This window comes from Phymastichus coffea, unplaced genomic scaffold, assembly GCF_024137745.1.
Source record: "Phymastichus coffea isolate CEN01 unplaced genomic scaffold, Cenicafe_Pcof_1.1 PCOF00005, whole genome shotgun sequence".
NCBI lineage: Eukaryota > Metazoa > Arthropoda > Insecta > Hymenoptera > Eulophidae > Phymastichus > Phymastichus coffea.
This window is the reverse complement of record NW_026706816.1, coordinates 6,048,894-6,075,683: the sequence shown is the minus strand read 5'-3', so window position 1 is coordinate 6,075,683 and position 26,790 is coordinate 6,048,894. Positions and strand designations below refer to the sequence as shown.

Here is a 26,790-nt window from a genome sequence, read left to right as displayed (position 1 = left end):
CTGCTGTATTCAAGCTTAACCGGCGAAGTGGGGCAGTCGGGTGGAAATTTTAAATCCACAGTGTCTGTGGGACGAAAATGACTAACAATACTTTAAAAACGCTCAACTGATACCTGAGTGGGATACATAGGAGAAAATTGCTTAGGCAATCGGTGACTAGTAAATACTAGCGAATTTTTAGCGAAGAAACATTTTAAGGACACGGTTTAAATCTGAATTTGCGAGGATTTTAAATGCATTTGAATGTGTAAATGTAATGCGACTATGAATTTCAACTAATAACTGAGACAAAATGATGAAAAAAATTGATATCTGTTAAAGTATAAGTACAAAATGAGAATTTGTATTGTTGATAACCGTTTTTTTACCAAAAGTTATCAATAAACTAGTTTAACAATGTCTGTCTCGTATTTGCTATCAATCACTTGTGAATATAAGCCATATCTTAAAACAAAATTAGTAATAAACACTCCTATAATGAATAACTATATTAAGGGAAATTAATACTGTGTTAACAACATACTCGTATTTATTCCTCAACTGAAAGGTTGATTTAATTAATGATTGTTAACAAATTATAACAGTTAAAAACCTGATTTATTGTACTTTTAACTATAAAAATTGCTTCGTAAATAAAATTAAAACCACTTTTACTTGTAATTTGGTACATTTTAACAATTATTTCAAGAAAAAAAAACCAAGAAAATCGAATGACTATGTTCGCGTTCAACAATGTTCGCATGCGCATTTCGATTTTCGTTGGTGGAGCGCGATCGTGCACCTTTATCTGTGTACAAATACGGTTACGATTACCGCAAGAGGAGACTCTTTCTTCTTCTTGCGCGCGATGCGGACAGTGATATCTTGATTGAATGAATGGTTAGAGCTCGCTCTGATCGTAGATTTCATCATTTCCTTTTTGTTTGCATAGCATTTTTTTAGCAGTACCTCATCATGAATTATACTTTTCTACGAGATAGCTCCTACGGATTCCTTCCTACCCATATCAGTTAAATAATAAATTGGTGTCTAGCAAATCTGCTTGCGAATTCTCGAGACGCTGCACAGATTATACTCTCGTCAACGCCGCCGGGTTTCGAAAAGATTTGCGAAAGGCACATCGATAGATTATATCTATTGAAAACAGAATATTTCTTTTGTTGAACATCAATCGATTCGGGTGGAGAGTCTTCATGAACTGATGCTGCATCATAGATAAGGAATGCCTAGATTTGTCAAAATCCGAACATTCGTTATTTATCATTTAGCTCATCAATGTAGGCCATAGAGGGCCTTCAAGAAATATCAACACGATGCTATCAAGGCTCTCTCCCTCACGGTGTTGTTGATTCTTTGCCAACATAGCTCCTGTAACAGTAGTCAATTATTTCTATCATTAATAATAGAAATAACTCGTCCATCTGGTATCCTGCACCTTAATACATTGTCAATAATATAAATTTTTGCTCTCTGACTTTATTTAATGTTTTTCAATGTTTAATGTTTTTCAATCTAATTCATTTTAACTAATACATAATCAAGCTCGGTAGATTCAAATTCTCAATTCACGCGATAATCAAAAAGCACAGGGTTCAAACTATTATAATTGAATTGTGCGTATTCAATAACATAACATTGTAATAACGTCACAACTTTTCGCCTAAAAAATTGCGTTTTGGTTAATGATTCAAGAGCCTTTTATAATACTTACGTATGTATTTATCTCCAAAACATCAAACTAATTTTGAACGCCGTAAAATTAAAAATAAAGAGCAATGAAATGGTTCTGTTAAAAATACATGATATTTTCAAACAAAACCCTTGCTTTGTTTCCAAGAAAATCTGTTAAATAGTTAAATACAAAGTATGGAAATCCTATCGAAAACATGTTAGATGGAGCAGCAAGCCAATATAAAAATAAGTTCAATTTTATCAATTTGATGAGTCACTTTAACGATTTCGAGATAAAGTCCGAGTGGCATTTTCGCACGAGTTATCATGTACAAAGTGCTTGTGATAGCAGAGGTGGAAGGTTAAAAAGGCTTACTTAAAATGCTAGCATGCAGAATGAAATTATTAGGAATGGATTGTAATTATACCAATAGGCAGTACTATTATACTCAATACTATTTTAATACACTATAGCAATAAAAACCTTGAGAAAATTACATCAAATACACTAGTATTTCATGCCTTCATTCCCATAAATGATGAAATATGAATAAATAAAAAAAATAAAATATTTTTAATGCGGTCGCTGATTAATAACTGTTGTTCTCAAGTCTAGACAAACCTAGAGAGAAAATATTACTATTGTTCATTTATCATATTCTATTTCTAAAAATATTTTATTGTTATGAATAATTAAACATACTAAAATAAATTTACGAGGCCTGTTCGGAAAGTATCGGGTCTACGTTTATATCTTCGCGCCATAGTGTTCGAGCGACCTCTACCGGACAGAAACGTCAAAAGTAAAGCCTCACGAATCTATTGGTTATTTACTGACACCTGCCGGACGTATAGTTTATGCGCAGCGTGTCTTTGTTTACAGTGCCTTTTTCGCGTTCGTCGGATTTTGATATTGTCAAAAATGACTGAAAAACAAGATCAACGAATTTGCATCAAATTTTGCTTTCAGCTCGGAAAAACGAGTTCGGAAACTATTGAAATGATGCAAAAGGCCTTCGGAAGCAAGTGTATGAGCAAAATACGAATAAAAGAGTGGTATAAACGGTTCAAGGATGATCGCACTTCTGTCGATAGTGATTCTCGTTCCAGCCGACCTTCGACGACAAAAACCGCAGGTAATATTGAGCGGGTGCGACTTGCAATCGAACAAGATCGTCGTATGACTGTGCGAGAATTAGAACAAGACCTTGGAATACCAAAAACTATCATTTCAGACATTTTAACCGAAAATTTAGGAATGAAACGCGTGTGTGCGAAATTCATTCCAAAATTGCTCACAGCAGAGCAGAAGAACATTCGCTTAGAAATCGCTCTGGACAATCTGGAAATGGTCAATAATGATGATAATGTGCTTAGAAAAGTTATTACAGGTGATGAATCATGGGTTTATGGTTATGATCCTGAAACAAAACAACAATCTTCACAGTGGAAGCATTCTGAATCATCAAGTCCAAAAAAAGCACGTCAAAGTCGGAGCAATGTTGATTGTTTTTTTCGATTGTGAAGGTGTTGTACATCACGAATATGCACCAACAGGTCAGACAATCAATAAAGAATACTACGTTCAAATTTTGAAACGTTTGCGTGATGCAGTAAGAAGAAAACGGCCGCACTTTTGAGAAAGTGGTGACTGTCTTCTCCATCACGATAATGCGCCAGCGCATTCATCCAATGTCGTGCAGCAGTTTTTGAGCAAACACAATATCGCATTGCTTCAACAACCTCCATACAGTCCCGACATAGCCCTTTGTGACTTTTGGCTGTTTCCAAAACTAAAAAAAACCACTCAAAGGACACCGATTCGATGACAAAACAACGGTTGAAAACAATGCGACGAGTGTACTTAAAGCTATCCCTAAAAGTGAGTTCCAGGACTATTTTGAAAAGTGAAAACATCGATGGAACCGTGTTATTCAATCAACTGGGGATTACTTTGAAGGATGTCACCCACCAGATGATAAAGAATAACGCTAGCACGAAATTATAAAGATAGGCCCGATACTTTCCGGACAGATCTCGTACATGGAAGAGTAATAACAGTCACGGCTTGGTCAAGTTTCACCTAAGAAAACCGATTATAAACCCAAAAGATAACCGAGAGGTCGTTTGCTGTGAGGGGTGATCGCGACCGTTCACCAAGGTGTTTTCTTTGTATTAATGCCAGGTCTTCCGATCGTCGGGTCCTTGAATTTTATGATTAATTTTTATAGCTTAAAACTTCAGAATTACGTAGCAGAAAACATTATTGAAAAAATGCAGTTTTTGAGATATTTTCAATTGTTTATAAACAATTAATAACTTTCGAAAAAAAAATTTTTATTATTTATTGTTATAATTATTTTGAAAGTGTAAGGGTGTAACGAGGACAGAGTTTGCATTGTTCACTTTAGTCATAGCCGTCAGGGATAAATGTTTTAAATGCTGTGAATCAGTCTACGTTTGACACTCAAGGAGACCAGACGTGTTATTGCGCTCTGTTCTCTTGAAATCAAAGTCAATCAATAAAGTGTAGTAATAGGTGAAAATCAAGAGTAGTAACGGCCAAAAATGACCACACAATCAGAGAATGATATATCAACCTCAACAATCAACAATTATAAGTGGAAACACGCAAACTACATGAGGTTATGTACTAGCCCAGAAGACTAAACCTCTAGTAAAAAGCAAGCGCAACTTACAGATTATTGGCTAAGCCAATCATTGAACAGATTTTCAGTACTTCAACAAGATTACAACGAAACTCAAAGCCAGGAAGAGAATCCAGCAAAACTTCAAAAAACAAACTTCATACAAAACGAAGCATCGCCGATATTTGTTTATTATGTGGATAGTACACGCCTCCTGGGAAATATTCTTAATACAGGAGCCAAATGCGGTTACACTTGAAAAGTGCTACATCGAACAAAGTGAAAATCCAACCTATAATGTCTGAAAAATACCTGCCGATCATAAGTGCACTAAAAAAAACATACTCTATTCAACACTTATCAACGCAAAAAGGACAAAGGTTTCAAAATCATTTATAGAAGTATGCACCCATCAGTCTAGTCAAGATATATACAAAATTAACAGATTATTGATCGCAGTAATTAAATTTAAACAAATCAAAACAAACAAACAACCAATTAAAAACAAGAAAACACTTAAAAGAAGTAAGTACAAATAAACTCGAACACATTATGGAAAAATTAATGCAAAGAATGGACACCTTGCTAATTGTGGAATGCAAATAGACTTATGCAGAGACATCTCGAGCTAAGAGCATTTCCAATCCACGAAAATATTGACATCATGTTAGTAACAGAAACACATTTTACTGGCTAAAATTTCACACTCTCACACACATTCAGATTCCTAATTACACAGTACACAAAATAAATCATCCGCTAGATAAAGTACTTCGAGGTGCTGCTATTATTATCATAACAAAAATAAATCATTACATTCATAAATACACTAGTGAATCTTTTTTGCAAGCATCTAGTTTAATCATAAACGACAACAGAGACCTGATTATAGCGTCAGCTGTTTACTGTCCACGAAACAAAATAATAACAGAAGAAAATTGGATAGATTTCTTCCTTTCTTTAGGTAATCATTTCACAGCAGGTGGCGATTACAATGCGAAGCACCCAGTGGGAATCAAGATTACAAACTGCATACCCTAGAGGAAAAATACTGGCCAACAATTTTAAGTAAGATACTAGACCTGATAGACTTTGTAATTGTAAAAGTTATAAATAAAAACTCCTTGAAGTATCGTCATGTTTGAACTTAACTTCACACCACTCCCCAGTACTAATAACTCTACATATTCAAGTGATTACGACAGTTAATAGCTATACAAAAACTGACTGATCTATTCTTCTTTTATTGATAAAAGTTTGACATGTACGAGGTGTGTTCAAAAAATAACGAGAATTTTCGTTTTATGAAAAAAATATTTATTTATTCATCTACATTAATGTTGTCGCCTTCAAAGTAGTCCCCTTCGGATACAATACACTTATGCCAATGCTTTTTCCAATCCTCGAAACACTTTTGAAACTCGATCTTTGTAATAGCTTTTAGCTCTTTCAGCGATTCGCTTTTAATGTCATCTATGCTTGTAAAACGACGGCCTTTTAATGTTCTCTTTATTTTTGGAAATAGAAAAAATTAAATGGAGCCATATCTGGCGAATATGGAGGCTGAGGCATCGTTACAGTTTCGTTTTTGGCCAAAAATTCACGAACAAGCAATGAAGTGTGAGCAGGCGCATTATCGTGGTGCAAAAGCCATGAATTGTTTTGCCATAAATCCGGGCGTTTTTTTCGGATTGCTTCACGCAAACGACGTTGAACTTGTAGGTAGTACTGCTTATTGATTGTTTGACCTTGTGGCAAGAATTCATAATGCACTATGCCATTAAAATCGAAAAACACAGTGAGCATAACCTTCACATTCGACCGCACTTGTCGAGCCTTTTTCGGTCTTGGCGATCCAGAATGCCTCCACTGGGACGATTGAGCCTTAGTTTCGACATCATATCCGTAAATCCATGTTTTGTCACCTGTTATAACACGTTTTAGTAGTTCTGCATCGTTATTGACTTCATTTAGCGACTCCTGAGCAACTTCCATTCGCCGCTGTTATTGTTCGAAATTCAACAATTTTGGAACGAATTTTGCTGCCACACGTTTCATACCCAAAACATTCGAAAAAATTTGATGGCATGAGCCAACTGATATGCCAACATCATCAGCGACTTCTCTGATTGTGATTCGGCGATCGTTCATAACCATTTCTTTCACTTTTTTCACGTTTTCATCGGTTGTTGATGTACTTGGGCGTCCGGGTCGTTCGTCATCTTCAACGTTTTCGTGGCCATCTTGGAAACGCTTATACCACTCATAAATCCTTGCTTTACTCATAGCAGACTCACTGTATGCCTTTGTTAACATTTGACAAACTTTACTACACTTTATTTCATTTTTTACGCAAAATTTAATACAAATTCTTTGATCCATTTTTTTTCACAAACGAAAATCGCCGAGCTCGAAAAACACGTCTAACGTTAGCGGCTGCCACTTAAAAAGTAAGCAATGAATATTGCTGAAAATTTTATCGTACTTCAGGGGCATGTGTACCAACATAATAAAAAAAAAATTTATACAAGCGGACTCTCCAAACCCGCGAAATTTAAAAATTCTCGTTACTTTTTGAACACACCTCGTAAAATACCTCTCATGTTAAATACTGAAATAGAAAATGGTATTGAAACTTTTAATTCACTCTTAAATAAAGCTCTAGATAAAAGTTTTACAAATATAAATATACAAAATCTCAACAATTCACATCGCATGAAATTGCTGAAAAAAAATAAAAGAAAAAAGATTACTAAGACAAATATATTATGTAACTAGATAAAGTCAAGACAAAACTATTCTAAATAAAGCAGTTAAAGAACTCAAGAAACTACTATATCAGGAAGAAACTTTCAATTATAAAAGGAACTTAGAGAACTGAGTCTAACAAAATCAATGGACTACTCATTATGGAAAGCCATTAGGACACTCAAGCAACCAACATCATTTATCCCACCTATTAGAAAACCATGTGGCAAGTGGGCTAGATCTAATGAAAAAAAAATTAATAATTTCGCCAATCATTTATATATAGTATTCAATCCTTACCAAAGAATAATCACCGAACAAGAAGAGGACGCCTTACTTGAAGACATACGAGTAGGTGTCTAAAACAGTACATTTATTGCAGCAGTCAAAATAACGGAAGTATAACTTATAATCAAAAATATAAAAAATAAAAAAGCACCGAGATTTGATAACATTACAGGAATAATGTTCAAAAAATTACCTAACATCCCAATAAGATATTCAACAATTATTTTTAATGCGTGTCGTCGTCTATGTTATTTTCTAATTCAATGAAAAATGGTTGAGATTGTTTTCTTTCCTAAACCCGGTAAAGAAACCGAACTGGTAACATTTTACAGACTGTTTAATTTAGCAAACTAAAGGAAGATGTGGAAGCTAGATAATCAAAGATTAAAACCAAGTATACTATTTTAATGTTATACTAAATTAAGTCTCACATGAAATTGTTAAATCCGGAAGCGCCAGGTGCATGATATACAAAGGAAATATCAGGGTTTAATTCAACAATAAAATTTGTAACGGTCCTATTTATGAGCTATTTATTAAATCACTGAATTACTGCAACTAGTCTAACGTATCTATCTGTTTATTCAAATCAATACATTAAGCGGCGCTACCTCACTGTTTACGCGATTGTATACAAATAAGAGTCGAATCAAAATAAACAGCGTGACGTCACAAAGTAATAGATATAGATATAATGATTTTGGATATTAAGAAAAATATGTTAATTAGAGATAAATTTAATATAACAAAGTATTAATTATAGAGATTTTAGCATGTAGATTCATAATATAATAAGAAAAATTACATTCAATTATGAAATAATAATGAATATCAATATGCAAAGTTGATTTATTTATTACGTTAACATATGAAATATTAGAAAAATGTAAATAATTCATATGCAAAGTGAATAAGCATAGAACATGAGTAAGAATTGGTTTCATTAATGACAGCTGAATAATAACTGTTATTAGTAAATAAACAATTAATAATTTATTTAAACAATAAGCTATATATAGAACGAAAATATTAAGTTTATACTTGATAATGATAACTTTATGATTTAGAAATCTTAGATAATTAATCTAATAATTACATAATAAGATTAGAAAAAACCGTTACAAATATGAAAAATTAGTCATAATTCAAATGTTAATAATAATTTAAATAATTAATTTTGGAGAATACTTCCGAAATTAATCAACTATAAAGTTATATGAAAATTTAATAATTTTCTATTGTAAATATTGTAATATCACGTTAATTAACTTTATTAGTTAATAACTTTTGACGACACTATTGGCGATAATTGTATATTGTATAAAATCAACAAATAACAAATTCTGTAAAGTTTACATGTGTTAAAAACTTAATATTAATGGTTATTTACTTGTAAATTAAGAAAACTCATTTCTCAAAATTCGCGAATGTCTCTCGAATTTTCGATGACATCTCTCCTGCAAAAATAAGCGGGAAAATCTGTGTATAAATAGGCCCACCTCTGCACAGGCTAGCATTCACTTCTAGCCTTGCAAGGTGAGCGCATGAGTCTGAATAAACTTGGATTATACCTAAGTTCTTTCTGTCATTGTAATTAACTGAGCAAGACTGTCCCTTCCTTATAATTTGAGCTCGACTTATAGAACATCTCGCGCTATAAGAAACTTGGGCCGAATTATATCCTATCAAAGAAAGACTTTAGCTCTGCTTATGGGACAATTCGCACCATAAGAAACTAGGGCATTGTCTGACTTTCCTAGAAATATTGTACTTATATTTGATTTACTTATTGATTACATTTGATTTATTTATCTATTTCATTGACAATTAGAGTAAAATCATTAGAAACAAATTCTTACTCATTAGCTAGATACGAGAGTTCGAATTATTTTATTTATAAGTGATACGAACATCACAAATTTAATACAGAGAAGATGTATCCGTACATACATATATATAGCGTTAGGTATACAAGACAGAAATATTAATTATAATAAAATGCTTTAAAGGCGGTGGAAGGTTACTGGCTCGCTTACTTATGTAAAAACCTATGGTATTGAATGGCCATTCGATCGTATTTCGCTTATCAGACGACGCTTCAAAAGTGAGATTGAGCAGGGAAGTGCCCTCACGGATAGCGAGAACGTAGCTCCAACGGGGACAGTCCTCGCTAGCGTTCCTCAATTGATGAGGTTGACGACGTGAGGCACACTCCAGAGGAAGTAGTGCTTCCTTTACTAAGGCAGCAGGTAGTCCTGTCCTCAGCCCTGTGCTCTTCGCCGGTTCGCCGTCGCCGGTAATTTTTATTGATACTCTTACTTTAAAATTTCTTGATCCTATTAAACTTTAAATATTAATGACTGATGCTAGTTATCATACTATAGCCACTGCTTTGTCTCAATTAAACAGCGAAGGTGAGGAAGAAGTTGTAACATTTATATCTAGAACTTTGAAAGGCGTAGAATTGAATTATTTCATTACCGAAAAAGAACTTTTAGTTGTAGCTTTGTTGTGTCTAAAATTGGAAACATATCTAAGAGGTGCAAAAGAAATAATTATGCGCACGGATCATGAAGTGTTGAAATTTTTGTCTACTTGTAAATTTACAAATGCGAGATTAGTGACGTGGAGCTTGTTTTTACAAGACTACAACATAACGTACGAGTATTTATCAGGTAAAAAAAATAAAGCCACTGATTTCGTATCAAGAAACATTACGGACTACAGCAATGATTACATCGATGAAATCAAAGTCGCTATGTTCATGAAGGATCCTTCTTATGATTTGAGTAAGCATTTCAAAAATCTTGATCTGTTACAACAAAATGATGACTACATGCCAAAGTTAAGGAATAAAGAGAATATCGATCGTAGATATGTAATCAAGAATAATTTAGTATATAAACAAGTAAAATGAACAATAAAATGTTGTTAGCTGAAGTAATTGTTCCAAGATCAATCCAAACATTACACGAAATCTATAAGCTTATCGGATCACATAAGATTAGTAAAATTTTACAAAAGAATTTCTATATACCAAAACTTTGGAAAAAAGTTGCTAACACCATAAATCGATGTGATTTATGCCAGCGCACGAAGTATTAGACTAAAAAGATACGCTTTCTAATACAGCCAATACTTGTTGGAAAACCAAACGATTTATTGTCAATTGATTTCTATGGTCCTTTGCCTACTTCAAGTGACGGAGTTAAATATATTTTAACAACCATAGATTGTTTTATTCTTTGTTATGTATCCAATAAAAAGATCAACAACGTATCCTACTGTTACGTTCTGATACGTAAGCTTTTTATTGAGAACATCAGCAAGAAATCGAAACCAAGATAGTGAGTTAAACATTCAATGTCATTTCTATTTTGCAAAATACCAATTTCTTGAATCGCCAATACCTGACCGAACTCAGCAAAATTTATGTAGGTCAAAAAAATCAACGAGCTGCCTACAGCGCGATCTTCAGTAGTTGATTCACGACACGTGACAGTTGAACAGCTATTTGAATAATTCGCAATTTATCCTATGTCATTGATTATTAACATTTTGAATCAATAAATAGTTATTTGAGTATAGAATATCGAGTGTTTGTGCACTCTTATTTATTGACCTCACTTATACCTCATCGAAATAGAGCCAAGCAGCCAATTAATCCGCAATAAATACACCATATAAGTTCCTGTCACTTGAAATAGATTATAAATAAGTCGTTATATTATTTACGTGAGAAATATATACGAGGGTGAGTCCATAAGTCCTTAGAAAAAGATTAAAAAAACAATTTTTTTTGTAGATTATTTTTTATTTTTCAGCATAATCTCTTTTTAGTTCGATACATTTTTCCAGGCGTCCTTCAAGTTTTTTAAGCCATCAAAAATAAATAATTTGGTAAGTTTCTCAAAATAGCCATTTGCTTGTGTTATGACCACCTCGTTCGAGATAAATCGTTGTCCGATAAGCCACTTTGTTAGGTTTGGGAATAAAAGAAATCACTAGGGGCCAATTCTGGTGAATATGGTGGATGATCTACTAATTCGAACTTTAGTTCCTTAATTTCAGCTATTGAAACTAAGCAAGTGTGTACTCGTGCATTGTCTTGATCAAACAGAATTTTTTTTTGTTCAAATGAGGACGTTTTTCCTTTATTTTCTCACTTGACCGGTCCAACAACGATGCATAATATTCTCTGGTGATTGTCCTTTTTCTAAATAGTCTGCAAGAGTGGTCAGCCTCCGTGCGCTTTGGGCTGGTCTCTGCTAATTTTCTGGGTTCTTTCTCGGTAAAGAAAGCCGGCGCTGACTTTCACAGGCCGAAGTTCGCTCTGGTTGGGGGAGGTTGATACAAATAATCGGACACTTTAATTCAATTATATTACATATGGCGATCTCATTCATTGACGCCTTTTGACGAATATCGCTACAAGATTTACTTCACCGCGGTGAACGCGCTCGCTCAACCTTTCCGCGACCAGAGTTCGCGGAATCACGCGAGTGAGATCGCTCAGCGTGCGCGATAAATTCAAAATACGCTAATGTCCGTAATCGAGCGAGAGCTGGCGCGAGAGAGATAAGCTGGCTTTGGACCCACCGGATGCCGACGGTCCGTCGACAGAGAGGCGACGCCGGCGAAAGCGTAGTCCTGCAGGAAACGGCGCCCTGGCGACGATGGAAGCTGCTGCAGGAAGGGCCGCAGCACGGCCTTTGCCTCGTAGATTATATTTATTTAAACTTATTTTCTTTAAATAGTTAAATGCGTTAATATTTATTCTTGCATCTCTTCTTTTTTCATTATATACATTTTGTAATGTTTGATTTGTATATTTCTAAACTGCCAAACGGGGTTCCACCTCATTGGCGCAATAAACGAACTAATCTAATCTAATCTCTCCTTTAACATACTATAGCTGTGCATAGTAGAGGTAGTATGCATTGCGTAGCGGGTAGTTGGAGAGTGGTTAGTATCAATGACGAATTGCATCCTGAGAAACTAAAGTAAATCTATGTATATCATCCCTTAGTTATCTTAATGCTTTTTTTTATTTAGAGATACGATTTTTAAGTTAGCCTCTTGTCGAGAGTAAACCGCGTTCTTTTAAGTTTCTACTCATTAAAAGTGAATTTTTCGGGAAGGTTAAATTAAATTTCAACATATTTAAAAAATAAAAGAAAAAGAAGAATATAAAATGAAGAATTTGGAAATAATCGCTACAAAAAGTTAGTAGGGCGCTTGGTAAGCTATATGCTGGCTCGGCGTGGTGGGCCCTCGGAGAGGGGATAGCGTCTGTAGCTTGCTAAGCTATATGCTGGTTAGGCGCGTTCTGCGATTCCTTACTGTTGTTCGAGAAATGTTTCGAGGCGGTCTTTGTTGTTATCGTTGTCGTTGTTGTTGTTGTTGTTGTCGTTGATATTGTTGTCGTTGATGTTCACGGTTGGGGAGTTTTGGGCGATGATGTTTGCTGGAGCAAAAGGTTCTTGAAGGGCGTGGCGAATGATTGCTCGATTGCCTCGGCGAGTTGTCTCTCGATGTCGGCCTTGTCCAGGGCGTCGCTCGAATCGATTTGTTTCCAGGTATCGGTTGTAGGCACGAGACACTACCGAGGGACTAACACCAAGTCGTTCACCCACCTGCCGATACCTATACCCCTCCTGAATAAGAATTACTAGCTGAGCGACTTCTGGGGCAGATAAATGCAGCCTCGGAGGCATTATGAAAAAAATTAATGTTTACGAGAATCAAGCAGCCGTCAAAAAGTTCTTCATAATTTACGAAAAGAAAAGTTTAGTTTTGAAAAAAACTGTTGAGTGGTTTTTTACTAAAGAGTCGAAGAGTTTAGAAAAAAACTGTTTTTTTTTATCACGTTTTGGCTTCACAGAAGACGTTAAAAACTTATCACGCGGAATTTCACAGACCGAGTAATGGATACGCCTTAGGGGTATCAACTTTGATTTTTTTCAAATCAATTTTTTTTAAGCGTAATTGAGGCTTGAATATATCCATGACCTAAATGAATCAAAATGAGTGACTAATCGATTATCAATTTTTTTCCAGTAAAGAAATTGAAAATGTTATTTTTTTTTCAATTAAAAAAAAAATTTTTTTTTTCAAGGGTAAATCAGTCATCAATCACGATGACTAAAGAACCATATTTTATAGTCAGTGGAATAATTGAAAAAAAATGTTTTTTTAGATTTTTGAAACATTTTTTTTTTATTTTTGAAAAAAAATATTTTTGTTTTCCATTTTTTTCAAAATTAATCGTAAACAGATATAAAATTGTGTAAACAGACAAAAAAAAATTGAATTTTTTGATTTTTAAAAAGTTTGCTTCAAGTTAAGGAACAAAAACCTTGTTCCTTTAATTTTTTATAAATTTTAATCAATTGGTCCGGAAAAACCGCTGAACCGATCGCTCCAAAAATTTAGGGGGTTCTTTAAGGGACATTAAACTGTAAAATTTCTCTTTAACCGTACCTTTTCCGCCTATATTACTGAAGATACAGTCAAGTAACCAAAAAAGGGGAAATTGTCACTTTTTTTCACTTCTTCAATTCAATGTTAGAGATGGAAAAAAATTTTTCTCTTTACTAACGTTTGACTGTATTTCATCGGAAATTTTATGCAGATGATGAAATTCGGTGTCCGCTCGCTGTGCGACCAGTAGTTCCAGAGATATCGAATTTTGAATGCAAAAGGACCCTTTTGCATTCAAAGTTCGATATCTCGGAGACAAATGATCGTAATTGAGCTCCGCGAAAAGCAGTGTGAAGCTGAATAAACAGGCTAATAGACCTATGTATTGGCGTAGCTCGAACAAATTTTTCCATGCCCGTAGAGTAAGAAACAAAATGTAAAAAATTTGGATAAAATTTTTTTTTCGCTTTGTATAAGGATTGCATGAAATACGGAGCTCCAAAAAATTTTTAACCAAAAAAACTAAAAACTAGAGTCTTCAAGCTTCAACAGCTTTATTTTTTTATTTCCTGTACGACCATTTCTCACTGAAATACCGCCTGTTGAAAATCAGCCAAAAATTTGACAAATTTTTTTGTTCCCTTAATTTTTGCGAGGAGTGTATTTAAATAATAGTTGATGAAGGTGATATTGTAATTATAATAAAAAAACAATCATTTTTTAAAATTTAACTTACATTTATTAATGTAATTGAATACAAAAAAACAATTGACATTACATTATAAATTTTGTTTTTAAATGATTTTTTCATTAGTAATATACTAAACTAATTTTCTCACATCACCGCTGATTGGATTGTACTCCACGATTCGATCATATAGAATTAAATAGTAGGCAGCAGTATTGTCAGAAAAATTGTCTCTTATGTCAAATTCAAGGCGTACATCTACAGGTGCAGCTTTGTTAGATTCATTTTATTTTGAACAATCGATAACTATTAGAGAAATTTTATTGACAAAATCATTTTTTTAAGCAATGGCTCATTTCTTTACCATAGAAAGCGTTTTAGAAATTAGAATACAATTATAAAGTAATGTAAACTAATTTTTTCAGTATATAGATTAAAAGATTTTCATATAGGTAGCATTGAAAATTGAGAAATAGTTTTACATTACTGATTTTATAGTGATCAAATTTACTAGCATCAGCAGTCACTGAACTTTTCCGTTTAGTTTGGAAGGCTAAGATGACAAACTGAGACTTTTCCAATTGATTTTACGTTTTTATATTCCAAACATACTTTGACATGGAAGGTAATTTTGGATACTCTTACAGTTCTCAAATACCATAGTTATTGCTTTATTGCGTCCAATATGATTAAATAGTTTAATTTTTCTTCTAATAACCACTGTTACATAAGGCATCAGCCATTCTATTTTTGTCAAATTAATTTTAAATTTATCAAGAGTAGGTATAAGACCTGCTGTTGCAATAACTTTAACAGCAGTCATATTCTTTCCTGATCTTATAAGAATAAGCTCATGCTTGACGTTTACAACAATTTTTCATCATTTTCAGCAAATTGCAATAACATACTAAGGGGAATAGTAATGTCAAAATCATCATGATCCTTTATCATTGTAACCGTATTATTGCCAAACTATCCAGCATTTTCAGCAATTGAACTCTGACTGAGATTGAATGAAAGTCAATTCTTCATAAAACTCGTAAACCAACATCTTATATCCAGGTTGCACTGCTGGAAAAAATTCATATATAATATGTACTTTGCGATCGTTTATGTAAGAATTTGATAAGACTGCTGAATCATCACTTGATACAACTGCAATAATTTTAGATAAAGTTAGTTCAAATGTAACTACAAAACAACAATTACAGCTATTGGATGACTCGATTGTAGGAAATTATGTTCGACTATTGCATGAACCTTAACAGAGAAATAATTTAGACAAGACATTTGCTGTTCATTTGCAAGAAAATATATATATCATAGGCAATTCTTCGATTTCCTTCGAAAAGGATAACGGGACTGGGAATGATAAAGCATATAGCAAGATAAAGCATACAACAAGGTTTAATGGAAGTTCTCTTTCGTAAAGAACTTGATTCTAAATTAATAAGTTCATCGGATATTGAAAATTATATAAAAATTCTTGAAATCACTAACGCTCATCGCAAGATGAAGCAAATGGATAATATCGCAATAAGCACGTAAACAAATTGTGACGGAGAATCTCGGCTAGGCCGATCTCGTCCGTTTAGCTCTCGCAAATGTCCGTGCGCCGCGCCAGGCTGAGAGTGTGTACGTTTGGCACACACACTCATGCTTGGACCTTTTGTTTACGAGGTGCTGAACACGGGCTGAGCTGACTGCTGGAGCGACGCAGATGGCGCAGAAGAAGAAAGGAAGAGAGAGAGAGAGAGAGAGAGCGCTCGAATTGCTGATCGCCGCGGAAAATCAGGGAGTCTCTGCTAGGCATTGAGCGGAGAAAGTCGCGCGCGCGGATAAACCGAAAGGTCGCGGTTTTTCCGAGTTGGCCTCGCGACCTCGCCGACGTCTTGTTCATTCCGGAGACACGCCGGGTGCGCGGACGAGTGATCGAGCGTGAGGCTGGGTCGCTCCCAGCCGTGTCCCACAAGATACCCGGCACCGGTGCGTGCGGGTAACCGGCGAGGTGCGCGGGCGAGCGCGCGAGGAACGTGACGTGCTACAACAGCGAGCGGGTTGAGATCGAGGCAGCAATATTGCGGAGCGAGCAAGAGGGCGAGCCAGAGGACAGATAGCGACGACAACAAATGTACCAGCGATACGGTCGGGAGCACACCAGTGACGTCACAGTGCAGAGCGCTCCAGCCGTCGGAGAGACTGAAGGTCGAGGTCGGTGCCGTATTTTCCTCTTATCTCTCTCTCTTGCATGTTCGGGCGTCGGTCTATGGTTGGTAGCACAGCAGACCTGCTGGCTACCCGTTAATGGCCTATCACCGAAAAGTATTTTGTCGGGCATTATTGTAACGGTCTAATTTATAAAGAGAATCGGCAGGCTGATCAGCCGCCGATTCACCTTTCGCGTTCGGATTCATTGTTGTGCCGTTCGTAAAGTATAAGCGCGAGATCGCTGTATTGTAACTCATTGTTGACGATTAAAGGATTAGTGTTAATCCGCTGTTGTGTTTATTCGCCGCCGTATCACTCCTCATCCCGACTTCGAATCTGTGCGCTTAACGTGTTTATGCTCGACGCGTTATTCAGTCGTGGGAACGTCTTTTGCTTCCCGAATCCCCGAATAAATAATTTGTGCGGACGGCCGCGAGCAACCCAGACGGGTACGGCCGGAATTCTCCGTTACAAAATTCAAAAACTATATTGGTCCAAATTTATCTTTGAGCGGTAGTGCTAAGAAGCAAAAATCGACTATTGATGGAAGAGGTCTTTTATCTAACTATAAATTAGCAAGAAAAGGAATATTATTTGACAATGTACGAGTATATTGGGATGATCCCAACGAGCTCGTCGATCGTTTGATGAAAAAACCTCTGTAGCGTTTTTTCGTCAGACTCGATTTTGTCGGTGTAATTTCGTTAAAAACAATTTGAAACTGAGAAGTGATGCTGACTTCGTTGTATCCCAAGCCGAATTTAGTCGAGATAGCCTTGAAATAACTATTGGGTTCATGTTATAACTCAAAAATAATTTACACGTGTTTTTTCTTTTTGCATATTCAATTGTTTATAAAAAGTTATTTAAACAAATTGACAAAAGTTTTAGTTTTTTGAAAAACTATTTACGGCAATCGATTCTACGGGAAAAACCAATGCGAAAACCTCTGTAAGATTTTCTTGTCAGACTCGATTTTGTTGGTGTATATTCGTTCTAAACAATTTGAAACTTAGAAGTGATGCTGACAAAAACCTCTCTAACATTATTTTTTTCGACCCAACTGTTTTTGTTAATCATTATAGGTAAAAGAACTACTTTCTTCAAAACAGATCCTTAAAAACAATTACGAATGATTTTCGCTGTGAGTTTTGCAAAAATATATAAATATTACATTTTGAACAACAATATTCAGTCAATACTGAACAATTTTCGTTGTCACACTTTCTACGTTTCCCAACCTTTATCTGATGTTCCTCTGTCGGAGTTTTAACTTTTTTCTGTCGTTTGGGTCGATGAGTATTTTCGAGTTTTTGAATATAATATTTACAAACTTCCTCCACAATATCTTTTGAACCTTTCTTCTCATCTGGATGGAGTTTATTGTAAATAACAGTAGCATTAGCTAATGAAACTTGAATAAATCTCATGAAGAGACACCACGTCCATTTTTTGCTTCGGATTGTAGGCATAAGTGCATTACAATGCTGGTTGTGTAAGTCTACTCCACCCATGTGTCTATTATACATTGAGAAAGCTTGAGGAAAGAGAATTTTTTGTTTAGTTTTATTATGCCATCTTTTCATTTCAACTTTCGGTTCATCTCCGTATTTAGTTGAGAGAACTGATACGGGTTTTGAGTCCATTACCGTTATGTAATTCACTTTTGAATTGGCTTCATGAACTGAGATAGTGGTTCCTCTATCAGCTTTCTTTGACATATCGATTTTTGCTTTGACGCAATTTTGACGAACAGTTCCTGTAGCCGATAATCCAATATTTCTTAAGTGAATCATGAGATCTGGAGATGTAAAGAAGTTATCAAAAAATAAATGATATTTTGCCAGATTTTCATTTTTAAACGTCTCCAGGAACCTTTGAAGTAATTTGATAACCACTCTCGATTCCAAACAAACAGAAGCTAAAGGATTTTCAGATTCAGTACTAATTTTGCCCGTATATATATCTAAATCATATATATATCCATCTGAAGAATATAGTGCCCATAGCTTAATCCCAAATCTTATACGTTTGTTCCTAATGCACTGCTTGATGCTGAATCTTCCAAAATATTTGACATAACTTCGTCAATTGACAAATTATAATCAAAAAATCCATATCTCATACAATTTTCCCTAAATAATTCAAATAAATATCTGACTTTCCAGACTTTATCTTTTTCATCTTTGTCTTGATGTTTATAAAACCTAATGTTTTTTTTTATTTTTACAAATTTTTCCCTTGGCATAAGTTCTTTTATTATTGGACACTGCTAAAGTCGTTTGTTGGACCAATAGTCAGACTGCTTTTTCCTAGAATTGACTATAGTAATTATAATGATCACGATGAATCTGTCTAAATCATCATTGGTCAATTCAAAGTGGTTTTCGGAAGTAGCTTTTATAATAAAGTTTTTCATTGATTGAGAAAAAAAGAGTTCTAACAATTCCAAAAAACTTTTTGAGTAAAATGATGAAGTAGATAAAAGATCATAGTCATCACCTGGAAGATCGTCATAATTCAAAGCATTATCACGCCAATCATGATTCGATTCTAGTAACTTCTGGTCACTAGTATAAGAACTCTTTATATGTTCATACGATCCTGTAGGAAGCGGCCGAAGTGAAGTATATTCTTCTTCTTCATTACTTGAACCTTCATCTGAGCTCTCATGCTCTGTTGGAAGAAATGTAATATCAACATGATGGTCACTATTTATATCATTACCGTCAACTATCTCATTCAAATCAGCAATTCTTCGCCTCGTCATGGTATTACAGTTTTATATTGAAGTATATAAAAAGAACAAAATCAGTAATTTATTCAATATAATAGAATGGTCTTCTATTTCACTGAGTGACAAGCTATCGTCGAAATAGTATATGACACCGAACTATTTAGTCAATTTACATTTGAAATGAAGATAGGAATGAAAATTAGAAAGAATTATAAAATTATGAGGAATTTCTACTGATGGTGTGATTATTCAATACAACCGTAGAATAGTACATTACGATACAAGTGCGGGAAAGTAGATTCTTGTCTCGTGTGGCTTTTACGCCCGAGCGAAGCGAGGGTGGAAGGGTACACGAGACGAGAAACTCTTTCCCGAACATGTGCCGTACCGTATTTTTTGATACGACGTGTGGAAAGTGCAATTTTCAACGCACGTTTTCTGCCGAGCGTGCGGGAAAGACGCACTTTGCGCACGGAGTGTCGAAAAATCTTTTTCAAGTTATTTTTAGTTCACATTCAGTTCGTAAAATTCAAATGATGGAAACTGCTTTATGATTTCTAATTACAATTGTATGATAAAAGGCTAAAGAGGTTTTCGCCTTGATTTTTCCCGTAGAATCGATTGCCGTAAATAGTTTTTCAAAAAACTAAAACTTTTATCAATTTGTTTAAATAACTTTTTATAAACAATTGGAAATGCAAAAAGAAAAAACACGTGTAAATTATTTTTGAGTTAAAACATGAACCCAATAGTTATTTCAAGGCTATCTCGACTAGATTCGGCTTGGGTATTAATATGTTAATAAATTTGTCTCCAATTTTAGTTTTTAAAGCATATAAAAAAGATTAGCTAAACCATTTTTATCAGTGATCGAACTTACTTTATTTAAAGAAATATCGTTTACAAAGAAACTAACATTACGCAATGGTTTGTTTACCTTACTATTTGATGTAGACGAAAACTGGTATACCCTTAATTCCTTTTAGAATAACAACAAAGCATTAGCTTGTAAATTGACATCGGGATTGTTCTCTTCTAATCGTTGAATAATCTTTTCATCCCTTTTATTATGAGCTTTCTTAGGTTCATCATCTTTATTCCAATTTTTTTCTTCAAAATGAAGTGAAGAATCATTTTCTTTGTTTTCCCTTTCAAAATTTTTAAGAATATTGAGATTAAAGTTTTCTCTCTTCTCATCTACAATTTTTAGTTTTCTTTCTGATGACTTTCAGAAACTTCATTTAAGTTTTCCGTATCATTTTCAAACGTAACAGTTTGTGCATCGCTTATGTCCTGTGACTGTAAACGTCAAATTAGCGCTAATTACCTAACCTGGTAGCTGCCTGCGGGGGCAGCACCTACCGGGAGACGAAAAACGTAATGAGGGAATTCGGCACGCGACGAGACGGAACGCGCGCGATTGAAAACGAACCAGTGGAGAACCAGCTATCGGTGCGGAAGCCAGAAAAGTCGAAGTTCGCGAACCGATTGCCGATACGTGTACCAGAGTCCAGGATAATTGTCACCGAGTTACACGGTGTACAGACCTGAGCCAGCTGAAAAAGCAGTATCGTTACCTGCGACATCAAGAGTGTGTGTGCGAGGTTTCGCCATCGAAGGCGAAACCACGTGCGCGCGAATTCGCGATCCGCGACAAAAAGAACAATCAGACTTTCCCGCAGTGCGAATTGTTCCCTTCGTCTTCGTGCGTCTGCAAAGTAAAGGTAAGCTCGCCAGCTTAATCTCGCGACCACGATCGCATGCATGTTAATTAATCTTCCGTATTCGATGCGAAGCGTGCATGTAATAGCTCTACGGACAAAGAGCAGCGAGCGTCCCGACACTGCATGTTGTTGTCGAGCGAGCGCCAATGTAAACATACACACGCGGGCCAATTCTAGTGTAGCATTTGAAAGATAATAAAGAGTTTTCGTTCGTGATATTAACAAGTACTTTCGACGTGTTTATTCCGTATTGATTCCACTCCTGTAGATCTGTAGATTTGTTGGTTGACTGACACCCGTTCCCTCTTGCTCTCCGACTTTCTTATTTAATATAGGTGATTGCGAGCGTATTTACGCGATCGTCTTAATAAAAATAATTTAACGGTAAGCAACCCTGTTACAGTCCACAGGAGGACAATAGATAAATGCTTTTGTTGAGATAGCCTGACTGTCGGCTCCGACTCCAACGTTAGGCAACTTCAGATCAGCACCCTTTTCCATCAAAGTTGTCATACACTTCAGTATTAACCCTTTGCGGCACGATTTTTTTTCTAAAAAATCGTCATTTTGGTGCATTTTTCAGCCATTTTTTAAAAAATGGCGACTAAAAATCGATAATTTGATATAGTTATACATTCATTAACATATTAGAAGGATAAAATATTAAAAATCCCCGTGAGCAACGATTTATTATAGCCCTTCATACATGAAAATCTCATTTCAAAAAGGTGGTAAGTATACTTACCACTATGCCGCAAAGGGTTAAGTTCATCTGAGCTTGTTCTTTCTTCTCACTCTTCATCATCTGGCAATTTTCTTAGTTCTGCGCGAACAGCTATTTGTATTTAGAATTCAGGGACAAGGCAACGAACTGAGCAGCCAGAATAGTCAGTGCAGCTTGTGATTTAGCTCGAAGTTGTATCTGTCATCTAGTCAAATTTAGAGTAGTCATAACTTCGAACTGCCCATCAAGCCACCCGATCTGCCTCTCTTCCATTACTTCAGTAATACTAGCCAGAGAATTTAATGCTACTAATATATTGCTGCCCACTATCATATATATTTGTGGCGAGTATTATAACCTATTTGCCCGTACGACTAGGCAAGCTTCAGATAATGACCTTGATCTTTATCCGTTTAACAATTCATGAACCCAATTCATTGATGAAAGTTCGGATCCTTAGAGCTGAGTATCGGTGTAACAGGTGTAACAGGCTACCGCTTAGTCGCAAATCCCGGGTAATTATAGTTAAGAATACGGCCAAACGGTGCTCTGTTAGCTGTATGCTTCAAGCATACTCACTCACCTCGCTCCGGTGTACGCATGCGTCGAGTTCTCTCAGTGATCCAACTTAGATGCGCGAACTCTCCGCAACGGGCGCTGATGCGCTTGCTTGCCAGCGCTCCTTTGGCCGCTGCAGACAACTCGGTCGACGAACAGCTCCTTCTATGCTTTTGCGATCCGTGCTGGATTACCGGCGCGTTCGAATCAAATGTAAACAATAACACCGACACCGGACAAAGGGTAGACGAAACGTCTCTTATTGATCTCTAATTACTTTATTGAACCAAAACTAAACCTGTACAAGGGACGATTCACCGAGAGTCTAAACGCACGCTATTTCAACACAATAATTCGGATGTGGAGAGAGAGTAGATTTCGCGGACGTTGCGGACTATTCGCACGCACGCTACTTATAACTCATCGCGCACGCTGCGCGGGATCGCACGCAAAACGCTATACAAAGTGCAGCGCACTTACCGCTGAATCGATGAGGATACGGTGGCCAACCGTATCCAACTATACTAAAAGAATGAACTGCCTCTGCAACTGCCTCTCGTCGCCGAAGTACGTTGCTGTGGATACTGGCGAGGTTGAGCTCGCTGCTGCCGAGGCCGCACACGTTGAGCAGTGTGCGCACTCGACACTCCACTCACAATTATCTGCACAAACTCCCTGGATCTCACTCGGAAGGAAAAAACACGTCGTTGCTTCTAACACGATAAGCTACAATGTAGGCGGACTGAAGGACACAGTCATACTGGCTCGCTACCTCTCTCCTCCCGGTCATTGCCCCTAACGCGCCCTCTCTCTCCCTCTAACCCAAGCCGATCACGGCTATTACACTTAGCCCCGCTCGACAGTCTACGCAAGTCCTAACGATTTTCGGCAATCGTTGCACAGGATATTAACGCTATGGCCGTGGCACTCTCTTCCAGTTACAATACATGTACAGCCACATACCCCAGTGCACTATCTGCTATATGTCTTTAAACAATACATATCTTATCTCTAGTCTATAAAGAATATTAGTTACAGTAATTTTTACTAATTTGCACTGATTCGTAATTTTCAGTGAAACTCAGCTCAAGACCCATCAGCCCATTTTGCGACTGATACATCTCCTTTCTACTCTGCAATCAGGTAGAAAGAGGTCACGCGCCGCCGTGTCATTCGTTTCTAGAGAGTACGCACATACGTTGTATATTTTATGCATAGACGCACTCAAATATACAGACTCGTTATAATTTAAACACAAACACTTCTATGGTAGTATAAAATCATATCATAAATATCAAAACTATTACTTTCAAAATTCTGAATGACACTTTAAATACCTTAATAATTATGTAATATATAAAGCATAAAATGTATATTTCCAGCTTTCTTTCAAAAAGAGATGATTGTCTTGTAGATTTATAAAACTTTACTCTTTCAGAGATGATGCTGAAGTTCAAGAAATAGAACACGCAGAACCTCTGGTAACATTTCCGGAAACACCACCGCCAGTAACGACATCAATGAATTTATCCGGTCCATTGCCCATGAATCTCAATTCACTTGATCATATCAGAGATTTGAATTCTCCATCGAACTTAAAAAACGTACAAAATTCATCAACTCAAATGGTTTCACCTGAAACGATGAAGTTCGAGCAAAAAAGAACGACTAGTGCGTCAAAGAGCAAGGTAAATATTTGTAATTATTTATCAAAGGTTAGGAATCGCACAGATTGTACATACCGTTCATATGCTAATCATTTTCTATAAATATATTAGTAATTATTATCTTGTAATATTGCAATACAGAGTCTCGTTGATTACAATATTTATTTTCAATTCTAAACTTGCGAATTTGTATAGTTAAGTTGTAGAGAAAAAAAAAATTTTGACAAGTCGATTTAATTGAGATGCATTGGATGATGAACAAATATTTTTTCTAAAAATAGAAAATTATGATAAAACTAAATTATAATTTGGTGAATAATTACGATTTCTTTTGAACGAAGGGAGAAAGAGCGAGAGAGAGAGAGAGAGAGAGGGAAAGAGATAGAGAGAGAAAGAGGGAGAGCGAGAGAGAGAGAGGGAAAGAGAGAGAAAGAGAGAAATAGAGAGAGCGAGAGGGAGAGAGATAACTGAAAATCGCCAGTTGTAAACTCGGTAGTCGAGTCGCAGATATCGGTGGCAAAAAGTGGCTAAGCCTCTCATAAACTCTTTTCATGACGCCAGTGCCTTGCAAGAAACGTTAGACGACTAGCCGGAAGATGTATGTCTCTCCTGAGTATCGTGTATGTTTAAGTGCTACGTGTACATTTCAATGTCTTGTGTATGCTGTGTTTGTATTTGTGCATTTGTGTGTATGCTGACGAATCAATGTGAATATTGTCGAATCCAGAACACGACGCATGCTCAATACTGCTTTTAGCACGTTGTCCTCTCTCTCTCCGACGCATATCGCATGTGTTTCACCTATTTTCATCTCTCTTTTCCTTTTTTATGTTTTCCTTTCTCATATGTTTCGACAGTAAGCATAGCTGGCACATGCTATTCTTATCTGGCAAATAAATTTTTTACGCAACATATATGCAAAGTAAGATTTTTTCTTACGGAATTAGAGTGGATAAAAAATGGAATAATCTCTTTTCTAAGGTTTCCATGTTTCTATTTTAGTTATTAACGTATACGTTTTAAGAGCTGACACGATTTAAAAAGATAAAGCATTTAAATGGCTTGAAAACATGACAATATCATATTTTTAATTCAATACCACTTATTGTAAAAGTTAGTTTTTTTATAAACGTATAATCTATAAGTTAGAGATGCTTTTTATTTCAGATTATCTATATAGTATAAATATTCCCTTCAAAGTTTTAGTAAATAATGTGTATAATGTTTTTCAGAATGAAAAAGAAAAATGCAGGCTTTATGGGTTTTGATGACAAATAGAAAATTTGTTATATCATAAAAGTTACTGCTTTGTTTTTTTTATCTTTTAGTGGTCATTCAGTGAACAAGGTAATTTTAGTTTCTAGTACCAATGATGTCTGATTTGTAATGTCTCTGAAAGCTGATGTGCTTTCATTGATCAATACACCATTCACATTTTTATTAACAACCAGAAATAAATTATTATTATTACTAACACCCATTAGAACAGATTGTAAATTTTTAATGATGTATATTTATATAACAACTTATAAAGAAATATGTTTATGCAACATGTTATGTTGTTACATGTATAAACATGTATTACATAAGTAATAACTAATTAAGTCGATTTTTTCTATTGATATTCAGCCTGCGACTCTATTTATTAGTTAAAATCATTTACGCGGTGAAGGAAGACACGAACGCTTCAAATACTAACTTAGCCAGTCATTATATAAAATAAAACAAAATAAAAGTAATCCAACAATGTCTTCCCAGATTACCGAGACGAAGTGTAAAGAGAGAACAACCATTACAGATCGGTACGAATATATGCCCGCGCAGTAAGTACCTACACAACCTAACCCTGGAATTTAATGCTAATTTACTTAGAAACTTAGTCGACGCGGAACATGCGTGTACTCTATTAAAAGGGAGAGAGAGAGAGAGAGAGAAAGAGAGAGAGATCATGCTACCGTTACTGATCGTTGCTCCTGTTACTGTTGTTTTTGCATCTGCTCTTACTGTTGCTGCTGTTGGTTGAAATGTCTTCAGAGTATCGGCGGCAACAGATAATGCGCTGACTGCTGTGTGCTGAGATGCTGTGAAGGCTGGTTGCGATTTGGCTCATCAGCTCACTATACAGATAATAAAAAATGGTGCATCAGTCTACAGCTCTGAGAGAAATTGTCCTAGCTAGTTAGTACCCTTGGCGTCTACGAGAAAGAGAGTGTGAATCTTGTGTGGACTCACTCGCTCTACGCTGGATCACACATCGTCTCCCCCCCCCTCTCTCTCTCTCCCTCTCTCCCTCTCTCTCTCTGTCATCTGTATTCGATGTTTTTACAACAAAATTTGGTGTGTAAAATATAAAAAAAATATTAAAAAATTTTAGAGTAATCCTTGACAATGAAAATATCTTCTCAAGTTCAAATTAAACTATTATAGAACAGCTGTTATAGGTAGGATCAAAACTGAACATGTATTTAATAAAACGACTGTTTTATATTGATTTTGATTTGATTTCATATTTCGACAATAGGTGTAAAAATAGGGCTTAGTAGAAGTAGTGGCTATTATAAAATATCAACTTTCAAGGTCAAAGGTATCCTCTATATCAGTTTCTTTATTTTCCTCGTATTCAGAACACCATAAATCATACTTATACCAAATTTCAAGTTGAAACGATAAAAAATACAAATTTCACCTAAAACGAGTGATTTTTAG

General features: G+C 35.6%; 1 protein-coding gene across 4 annotated transcripts in view; it reads left to right on the top strand.

Moving 5' to 3' along the window:
- Nucleotides 1-26,790, top strand: part of LOC131667483 (NAD(+) hydrolase sarm1) — an 836,900-nt gene that overhangs the window by 216,895 nt on the left and 593,215 nt on the right. For all 4 annotated transcript variants that reach the window (XR_009302201.1, XM_058940916.1, XM_058940936.1 and 1 more), the window contains exon 3: nucleotides 23,856-24,105. Coding sequence is in view for 3 of the 4 variants with exons in the window: in XM_058940916.1 (XP_058796899.1) it covers nucleotides 23,856-24,105 (250 nt within the window). In the remaining variant the exon portion in view is untranslated. The remainder of the gene's footprint in view (nucleotides 1-23,855; nucleotides 24,106-26,790) is intronic.